The 9,959-nt window shown below is 43.1% G+C and overlaps 1 protein-coding gene across 1 annotated transcript in view; it reads right to left on the minus strand.

Moving 5' to 3' along the window:
* Positions 1-9,959, minus strand: part of MCCC2 (methylcrotonoyl-CoA carboxylase 2) — a 64,096-nt gene that overhangs the window by 14,292 nt on the left and 39,845 nt on the right. Inside the window, exons 8-9 of the mRNA XM_008067882.2 lie at positions 4,804-4,903; positions 4,587-4,682 (exon numbers count right to left, since the gene is read on the minus strand). Of these exons, the coding sequence (XP_008066073.2) occupies positions 4,587-4,682; positions 4,804-4,903 (196 nt within the window). The remainder of the gene's footprint in view (positions 1-4,586; positions 4,683-4,803; positions 4,904-9,959) is intronic.

The following is a 9,959-nucleotide window of genomic DNA, read 5'->3' on the forward strand; positions in this document are numbered from 1 at the left end:
ATTTTTTGATTTATTGTAGAGATGAGGTCTCACCAAGTTGCCCGGGCGGGTCTCAAACCCTCGGGCTCAGGCAATCCACTCACCTCGGCCTCCCAAAACGCTGGGATTACAGGCTGAGCCACCGAGCCCAGCTATTATTTATTTATAAGGAAAACAATATACAGCGAAGTTGGCAATTTCACAAATTTTCACCCTACACAGAAAATCTTCTCACTAGAATTTCACTTGACGTGCCTGGTTCATGCCCCAAAGTCATTCTGGGCTCTGATTTCACAACCTCTCCATAAAGCAATAGCACCATGTTGCATGCAAGAGGGCAGAAGAGACTCCAAGGGCTGGCTGCTAAACTTAGAGCTGCAGGGACTGTTCAAATGTATCGGTGAAGGTTCTGGGGCTCATCAGAAAGCAGAGTATAGACGAGGCTTAGAGTCAGAAGACACAGGCTCCATCTGTTTCACAGATGATTTGTGTCCTGGAGTAAGTCATTTCACCCCTCTGAGTCACAGTTGTCACTTCTGAAATGATGAAACGAAGCAGTGAAGACATGATGTACTCGTAGTAAAGAAACCCAAGAAAATAATGCTGAGGTGAAGAGCCAGCTCTGACTCCCAGCTCTCCCACAGAAACTAGAGTTGGTTACCTAAAATCCTCTAAGCCTCAGTTTTCTCATTTGTTTAAAAAATAATAACAACACTTAAAAAGGGTTAACTAAAGCATACTGCCTGGCTCTCATTTGAAGATAGCCATTATTATTATTAAGCCCTTAATAACGATTCATGGATTCTGAATCTGGTATACTTGAAGGATCATACACATATATGTATTGTTAATCTATAAGGAGTAGAGCCAGATGCGGTGGCTCATGCCTATAATTCCAGCACTTTGGGAAGCCAAGGTGGAAGGACTGCTTGAACCCAGGAGTTCAAGACCAGCCTAGGCAACATAGTGAGACCTTGTCTCTACAAAAAAATTTCAAAATTAGCGCATGCCTATAGTCCCAGATACTCAAGAGGCTGAGACAGAAGGATCACCTGAGCCCAAGAGGTCAAGGCTGTGGTGGGTGGTCATCATGCCACTGCACTCCAGCCTGGGTGACAGAGTAAGACCCTAACTCAAGTAAATAAATAACGAAAGGAGTAGAAGTTATTAAATTGTTTATCCTTGGGACTTATCACTATATACCAGGACTATTTCAAAAAGTTCCAAATGTGAAACAAACTCTAAAGTTCAGAAACTATTGTAGATGATGACATCAGTTTTACATAGTTTACGCTTCCCTTTTTATGTTTACCACATCAACCAAAGTCTTTTTTTTAAGATACAAAGGCTGAAAAAAGGGCAGGTGTTTTCCAACATCTTTCTCTTCATAAAGTAAAAGCTAACTTTGAATTCTTTTTAGTTATTTTCCTAAAAGACTCAATAATATAATGGGAATATAACAATTATCTGTTTTAGGTGCTACATACCTCTCAAAATGTACCTTTTAACCAGCAATCAACACATAACTCTCATTCTTCCACATGAAGAGAAAGCTGCTCAAAAGGCTGCAATCTAGGGCAGGGTTCCCAATACCCAGGCCACGGACTCCATGGCCTGTTAGGAACCGGGCTGCACAGCCGGGTGAGCAAGCAAAGTTTCATCCGTATTTACAGCCACTCCTCATTGCTTACACAACTGCCAGAGCTCCATCTTCTGTCAGATAATTGGCGGCATTAGATTCTCATAGGAGCACAAACCCTATTGTGAACTGCACATGCGAGGGATCTAGGTTGTGAGCTCCTTATGAGAATCTAATGCCTGATGATCTGGGGTGGAGCTGAGGCGGTGATGCTAGCGCTGGGAAGAGGACGCAAATACAGCCGCTAGCAGTGAGGTTTGACGGTGTATCCCCCCATCCTCCCAATCCATGGAGAAACTGTCTACCCTGAAACCAAAAGGGCTGGGGACCACTGATCTAGGCCATTTCATTAAAATTACCTCATATCTGCTTTACAATTAACACCACTGTGCCACATAAAATATATTAACTTGTCTTCACAAAAACTCCAAGCTTCAGGCAGCAGACAAATAATATGGCACTACTCCTGTTTCTAGAAGTACAAACTGCTGTTCAGAGAGGTTAAATCCCAGCACTATGACTGGGGGAGTGAGGACTGGCACCCAGCTCAGATGTCAGTACCATCCCACAGCTCCAAACACTAGTAAGACCTCCACACAAGGTTTTTTTGCTACGATGGAAAATATAAATTATATTCACAATGATGAGGATGAATAAGCAGAAAACAGAAGTCCAGGTTAATATTTAAGAAGGCAAAAGTATTTTTTTAAAAAATATTTCTAGGCTGGGCTCAGTGGCTCAGTCTGTAATCCCACGCTTTGGGAGGCCAAGGTGAGTGGATTGCCTGAGCCCAAGGGTTCGAGACCTGACTGGGCAACTTGGTGAGACCTCATCTCTAAAATAAGTCAAAAATTAGCCGGGCATGGTAGTGCGTGTCTGTAGTTCCAGCTACTTGGAAGGCTGAGGCAGAAGGATCACCGGAGCCCAGCAGGTCGAGGCTGCAGTGGTCAGAAATGTGCCACTGCACTCCAGCCTGGGCGACAGAGTGAGACTCCAACTCAAAAAAAAAAAAATTTTCTATTAAAATGAAATGGAAACAACAGGAAAGCATATACTTGTCTCTGTTTTGTTCACCTCTGTATTCCTGGCACCTGAAACAACACCTGCATAGAACACATACTCAACAAATACGTTGGGTAAATCAAAACATGGTTATGCTAAAAAGAATGAATTCTCAGTCATCTAGAAAGCATGGTTACCTGGAAAAACTCATTTTTCAAGTGTATCAGAGTGTTAGTACAATTTTTTTTCTGTGCCTATAATTAATCAAAAGTCAAGCTAAAATCCTAACTCACAAATTTACAGTTAACTATGTCACCTTACCAACATAGAATGAAGCTCCATAAAATCCAGATGTAAGACTCTAGCAATAATAGGATACTGCCTAAATAAATAATTGTACACACCATACAACTGAATACTACATTCATCAGTTCATTCAAAAAATAGGCAGTGAGTGACAACCTTGTTGTCAAGCACTATTACAGCAATTAAGCAAGACATAGCTGTAGAAAATGTAGAAAAAGTAAGAACTTTTTTTATTTTGAGTTGGAGTCTCCTCTGTTGCCCAGACTAGAGTGCAGTGGCACATTCACGGCCACCACAGTGTTGACCTGCTGGGCTCCGGTGATCCTTCCGCCTCAGCTTTCCAAGTAGCCGAAACTACAGGTGCACACTACTATGCCTATCTAATTTTTTAATTTTACTGTAGAGACAAGGTCTTGCCAAGTTGCCCAGGCTGGTCTAGAACCCTTAGGCTCAGGCAATCTACTCGCCTCAGCCTCCCAAAGCGCTGGGATTATAGGCTGAGTCACTGAGCCCAGCCTCATGAAGAACTTTTAAAGACACAGCAAGATGTTTATAATTTAAACTGGCAAAAAACCAGAATGTTTTAAAAACTAAACACACATACACACACAATCTCAACTACACAAAAATGTATATGGCCGGGCGTGGTGGCTCACGCCTATAATCTCAGCACTTTGGGAGGCCAAGGTGAGAGGTTTGCCTGAGTCCACAGGTTTAAGACCAGCCTGAGCAATTTTTACAGTAAAAAAAAAAAATAGCCTGGCATGGTGGTTCCAGTTACTTGAAAGGTTGAGGCGGAAGGATCGCTGGAGCCCAGCAGGTTGAGGCTGCGGTGGCCGTGAGTGTGCCACTGCACTCCAGAATGGGCAACAGTGTGAGACTCCAACTCAGAAAAAAAAAAGTATACATATACATTAAGCCAAAACATCAAAATACCAGTTGCCTTCTCTAGATGGTGAAATTACAAGCAATTTTATTTTTTTCTTTTCTGTATATTCTACATTTTCCAGAACTAATACTAATAATGGTTTTATAGTCAAGGAGGAAAATAACATAAAATATTAAAACTTCTAGCACTGAATCTGATATTCAGATAATTTCCTAATTTAAAAACTATTTTGCCAGCTATGGATACTGAACAAAATAAAAGGCTACATGCTCTATGCAAACACTAAAAGTTGTCCATTGAAATTACAGAAGACTATGTCGAAAATGTGTAACCATAGCAACATTCTCAACTATAACCAGGTCTAATCTTTGCTAATGTCATACTGATCTAAAAGGGTGTGTTTTTTCTCCCAATAATTCACTGACATTTATTTCATCCACTTCCCAAAATAAGAACAGTGAAAAGGAACAGTTGAAAATGGTGAAGTTGCCGTACCTCATTCCTAAATGTCCGCAGGAATGCGGAGTCATGTTGATGAATAAATCACGCTTTGTCATGACGAAACTTCCAGTCATTAAGAGGTTCCCTCTCTCTTTTAGCATTTCCTGTGCACCAATGATACCTACACTACAAAAAGCTGCCATTCCCAAATGTATCACTCCTAACCGAGCCCCCCATCAGTCCCCTAAAATGGATCTTAACAAACTTCAGCATTGAAAATGGATACACATTTTGAGCTGGTTTATAGCTCACAGTTCCATTTTCACATACCTCTCGAATATCAAAGTTCCTTTTAAGGTTGGTACCAACTATCCCATACAATTCATCAGCAGGAAATAAAGGATCTTCAGAAGGTTCAATGGTAACCTGCAGAAATAAAGAACAATAGTATTAACCTATTTAAAGACATGATTTCAAAGTGACATGAGTCAAAATACTTTTCAGGAAAATAAAAGATATAGGAATAATAAGAATATATCCTACTCACATCCAATTTCTTCTGATAATTTAGACTCCTCACAATCTTCCTAGTTAGGTGAAGGGCATGGTGGTCATCCAAAGCATAGTGGTCAGTTACTCCAGACTTTCTACAAAGTAAAGCACACTAAAATAATCAGAACAAGGAAAATAATTAAATGTCTTCAACCCCAAGTATCTTCTCTAATCTAAGGAAAACAGCACCTTTACTTCCAAGACATACAACATCATCTTATTTGGCCCTCATAACAGCCCTGGCAAACAGTATTATCCTTGTTTTATAAACAGCTTGAATACCATGAGTAAAAATGAGAACTGATACAATGGTTCTGTAGCAAGGGCTATGATTCTGTCAATTTCAAGTGCCATGAGTGAAGCACCAGCTCACTCTAGTTATTAGTAGTCTCCATTAGATGGCTTGTGACTTCAGATATAGATATACTGTGACTTGTCATTTTAAAAGACTATAAGGTCAGACAAAAAAAAAAAAACCTTAAAAAAATAGAATGTGTTCATTTTATGAGTGAGGACTAAGTTCCTGCAATCTGAATTCTGATGTCCTGTCTGAGGAAAACACCAAGCCCTTGGGAAACGGTTCTTAAAAGGTGGACTCTCAGGTATTCTATAACAGTCTCAGAATTGAGTGTCCCTAAATGAGCAGAGGCCACATTTACTCCTCTTCACAGTCCGCAGATGCCTCACACATCATAGACCCTTCAACTTTTTAAATACAACACTTGATGATTGACTGTATCTTTTAAATGCTTCACACCTCATAACATCTACAGCTGCTGTCTTCTAACTACACTGTAATTGAGTAAACAAAGAGAAGCAGAAGAAATGATTTCTAAATCAGTAAATATTTAAATAAAATGCTTCCTGCCCAGTATTTACCAAAACAGCAGGAAAGTATGAAACCTTTGATGAGACTATATATAAGTAAGACTTTGTGTCAAATTAGCTCTCAAGGATGACTTAAGAGAGGTATAAACACAAATTTATAATACAAGAGAACACAAAGCAACTTGTGACTACTAAATTTTATGGCATTTATCCAAAAAAAGTTAGCACCACCTACTCATTTTCCCACTATTTTAAACAGGCTATTATGAATAATAGTAGTAACAGAGAGCTTACTGTGTACCAGACATAGTGCTATGAGGTCAGCACTATTAATATCTACATTTTACATATAAGAAAATGAGATGGCCAGGTGCAGTGGCTCACGCCTGTAATCCTAGCACTTTGGGAGGCTGAGGTGAGAGGATAGCCTGAGTCCAGGAGTTTGAGACCAGCTTGGGAAAGACAGTAAGATTTTGTCTCTACAATAAAATTAAAACAATTAGGCATGATGGTGCATGCCTGTAGTCCCACCTACTCGGGAGGCTGAGGCAGAAGGTCGAGTCCAGCAGGTCGAGGCTGCAGTAGCTGTGATCACGCCACTGCACTCCAACCTGGGCAACAGAATGAGACTCCAACTCAAAAAAAAAAAAAATTTTCAAAACAGAAAGAAAGCAAAAGAAAATGAGACCCAGGGAGGTTAAATCACAAGGGTTAATAAGTGTGACATATAGAAGATAAATTCCAGGCCAGGCACGGTGGCTCACACCTGTAATCTAAGAACTTTGGGAGGCCAAGGGGAGGGAGTTGCTTGAGTACAGGAGTTCGAGACCAGGCTGGGCAACATAGTGAGACCTCATCTCTACAAAAAAAAATCAATAATGGTGCATGACTGTAGTCTCAGCTACTTAAGAGACTGAAGTGGCTGGGCGCAGTGGTTCAAGCCTGTAATCTCAGCACTTTGGGAGGTGGAGGCAAGATGACTGCCTGAGCTTAGGGGTTCGAGACCAGCCTGAGCAACATGGTGACATCTCGTCTCTACAATAAATTTTTTAAAAAATTAGCCAGGGGTAGTGGCACATGCCTGTGGTTCCAGCTACTTGGAAGGCTGAGGCAGAAGGATCACCTGAGCCCAGAAGGTCAAAGCTGTGGTGGCCGTGAGCATGCTACTGCAGCCTGGGCGACATAGTGAGAATCCGACTCAAAAAAAAAAAAAAAAAGAGGCAGCACTCATCACAGAGGAGAGTCAATCACAAGAGCTAAAAAAAAAAAAAAAAAGTGGGGGGGTTGGACACGGTGGCTCAAGCCTGTAATCCCATCAGTTTGGAAGGCAGAGGTGAGAGGATTGCCTAAGCTCAGGGATTTGAGACCAGTCAGGGCAACTTGGCAAGATCTCGTCTCTACAATAAATCAAAAAAATAAGATCACGCCTATAGTTCTAGCTACTTGGAAGGCTGAGGGGAAGGATTGCTTAACGCCAGCAGGTCGAGGCTGCAGTGGCCATGAGGGTGCCACTGCACTCCATCCAGCCTGGTTGATAGAGTGAGACTCCAGCTCAAGAAAACAAAAAGAGGAAGAAGAAGAATATAAATTCGGAATCTACACCCCCTAACTTGATATACTGTCCACAGTTTTAAAAAGCAGTCAAAAATGATTAAGATTTAATGTTTCCTAAATACTACCTTCATCTCCTTCCTCTGATTAAGTTCCTACAAACAACAAAGTCCAGATTGTCGCGTGCCCCTAAACTCACCCTTTTCTAAGCAAGGCCTCATTCCCTCCAGGTTGAAACATTCACCCCAGCCAAGCAAGTCACTTTACTGTCCCCCTGTAACGGTCAGCAAATGGCGGATAGACAGAGATCTACATTTTTTTTTTTTTTGAGTTGGAGTCTCACTGTCACCCAGACTGGAGTGCAGTGGCTGCTCCCAGCCACCGCAGCCTCAACCTGCTCCGGCGATCCTTCCAACTCGGCCTTCCAAGTAGCTAGAACTACAGGTGCACGCTACCACACCTGGCTAAATTTTTTGATTTATTGTAGAGATGAGGTCTCGCCTGCCCAGGCGGGTCTCGAACCCGCGGGCTCAGGCAATCCACTCACCTCAGCCTCCCAAAGGCGCGGGATTCCAGGCTGAGTCATCGAGCCCGGCGAGAGCTACATTTTAAATAACGCAGCATCTCTGCCCCCAGAGCGCACTCGCCACAACAAACAAGCATCTGTTCCAGCTCGGGCTGAGCTTCGCCTCCCAATCCAGGTCCTTCACTGACTCAACCCTACCACACTCATTCCCTTAATCATTCTTCCTTTAGCTTTGAGTCATAAAACTGGAAGTTTGCCGGGCTCAGTGGCTCAGCCTGTAATCACGCGCCTTTGGGAGGCTGAGGTGAGTGAATTGCCTGAGCCCGCGGGTTCGAGACCCAGCTGGGCAGCGAGACCTCATCTCTATAATAAATAAAAAAATCAGCCGGGCGTGGTTGCGCATGCCTGTAATTCCGGCTACTCGGAAGGCGGAGGGGGAAGGATCGCGGGCGCCCAGCAGGTCGAGGCTGCGGTGGCCAGGAGGGGCCACGGCACTCCAGTCTGGGCGAGAGTGAGACTCCAACTCAAAACAAAAACCAAAAAAAACCTGGAAGCTTTATTTTGTCATTCTTTTTAGCTCATTCATCTGCTTCGCTTATCTGAATACTTAAATTCTAAAGCCTCAAGGGCAAGGACTAGGCCTGAAGTGTTTCTCTGTTACCCGTAACTCTTAGTACAATCTGCCCATAGAAAGTATTCAATGAGAAAGGAATGAATGAAAAACTGAGGCGAAGGTTCCCTAACCAACTACTCAAAAGGCATGGCAGTGTTCTGACAGCTGCTCCCTATCGTCCTTCCCTGAGTTCAGTGACGAGGTCTACTTGCCATTTACATCTGCGTCCCTTAGGCCTGGGCCTGGCCCCTGCCTCTATCTACATTCCCAGCGAGGTGAGCTCATCTAGCCCCACCGTCCAAAGTTCCACCTCTACACTGACGACGCCCAAAGAAGGCTCTCCAGCCCTCACCTGGACTCCAGACTCATAGCAGCTGCCCATTCAGCAACGCCTACTTGCTGTCCCGCAGGCATCTCCAATTTTCCATCAGGTGCGAGAGAAAGGCTTGATCTGGCCACCCCTAATTCTGCCCCCTCTCTAGTCATCCCAACTTCAATCAAGGAAACATTAAATGTCACCATCTTTGTCACCTCACTTTCCTATACCGCATATATAAAGGCTATCAATAAGTTCCTCCATTCCACCTCTAGAACAGAGCTGCATCTGTTCACTGACCACCACCACGACCATCTAAGCCCCCGCATCCCTCACCTATGCAATTGCTACAACCACCCACTCGGCCCCACTTAGCTTCCTGCCAACCCTCCAAGCAGTCTCCACTTGGCATCTGGAGGGATTTTAAAATAAAATTTTGATCAGTGGCTTCCAAATTGCTCTTTAAAAAACAGTCCAAATCACTATTGAGCAATTATGATGCTAAATAGCACAATAATAATAATGATGGAAGATTACGTGGATGGGCACTTATTTAAAACAGGTATTGCTTCAAGCAACCCATATGGATTCCACCTCACTCACTCCTCAGAACAGTCTAGGAGGTGGATGGCCTTCTTAGTTCTGAACTCTAACCTGACAGACCAGTGATGTGAGGAGCAGGGTACCCCTGGCTCAAAAGCCGACTCTACACATCTCTGCCTGAATCCACATAAAGAGGCGTCATGTGAGTAGCTTGAAACCAGCCATGGTGGGATAGTTTATACCACAGAAATAGGCAAATGCCACAAATCAGGGCTTCTTTTCTCCCCAGAGAACCAGCTGCCGAACACTTAACTGCACACCACGGGGTTCGAGCCGCCCCTACAGATGCATTCCCTACTCTCCTCCTTGGAAGGGCTTATCACATATCAGCCACACTTACTTCATTCTGCGGCCATATTTGCTACTGCCCACCTCCCTGACCAAAATAAAAGTTCCTCGAGGTCAAAGACAGCATCTACCTTGTTATCTTCAGCACCTAGAACAGTGCCTGCCACATAACAGGTGTTTAATGAATGTTTGTTAAATAAATAAGAAACCCATCTCTCGTTCTCTTGAAAAGCTGATGCTCTAGCTTGGAAATACAACCTACAGTTCAAAGAACTGAATGCTAAAACAGCAAATCAAGAATAAATGATCTGTGGTTTGCTCTGGCAAGATTAGCACCAGGAAAAAAGAATGTAAAATTTATCTTGTGTGTGTGTGTGTGTGTGTGTGTGTGTGTGTGTGTGTGTGCGCGCGCGCGTGTGTGTGTGT

The sequence above is a fragment of the Carlito syrichta genome, unplaced genomic scaffold (genome assembly GCF_000164805.1).
Source record: "Carlito syrichta isolate Samal-C Ts95f unplaced genomic scaffold, Tarsius_syrichta-2.0.1 Scaffold309812, whole genome shotgun sequence".
Taxonomy (NCBI): Eukaryota; Metazoa; Chordata; class Mammalia; order Primates; family Tarsiidae; genus Carlito; species Carlito syrichta.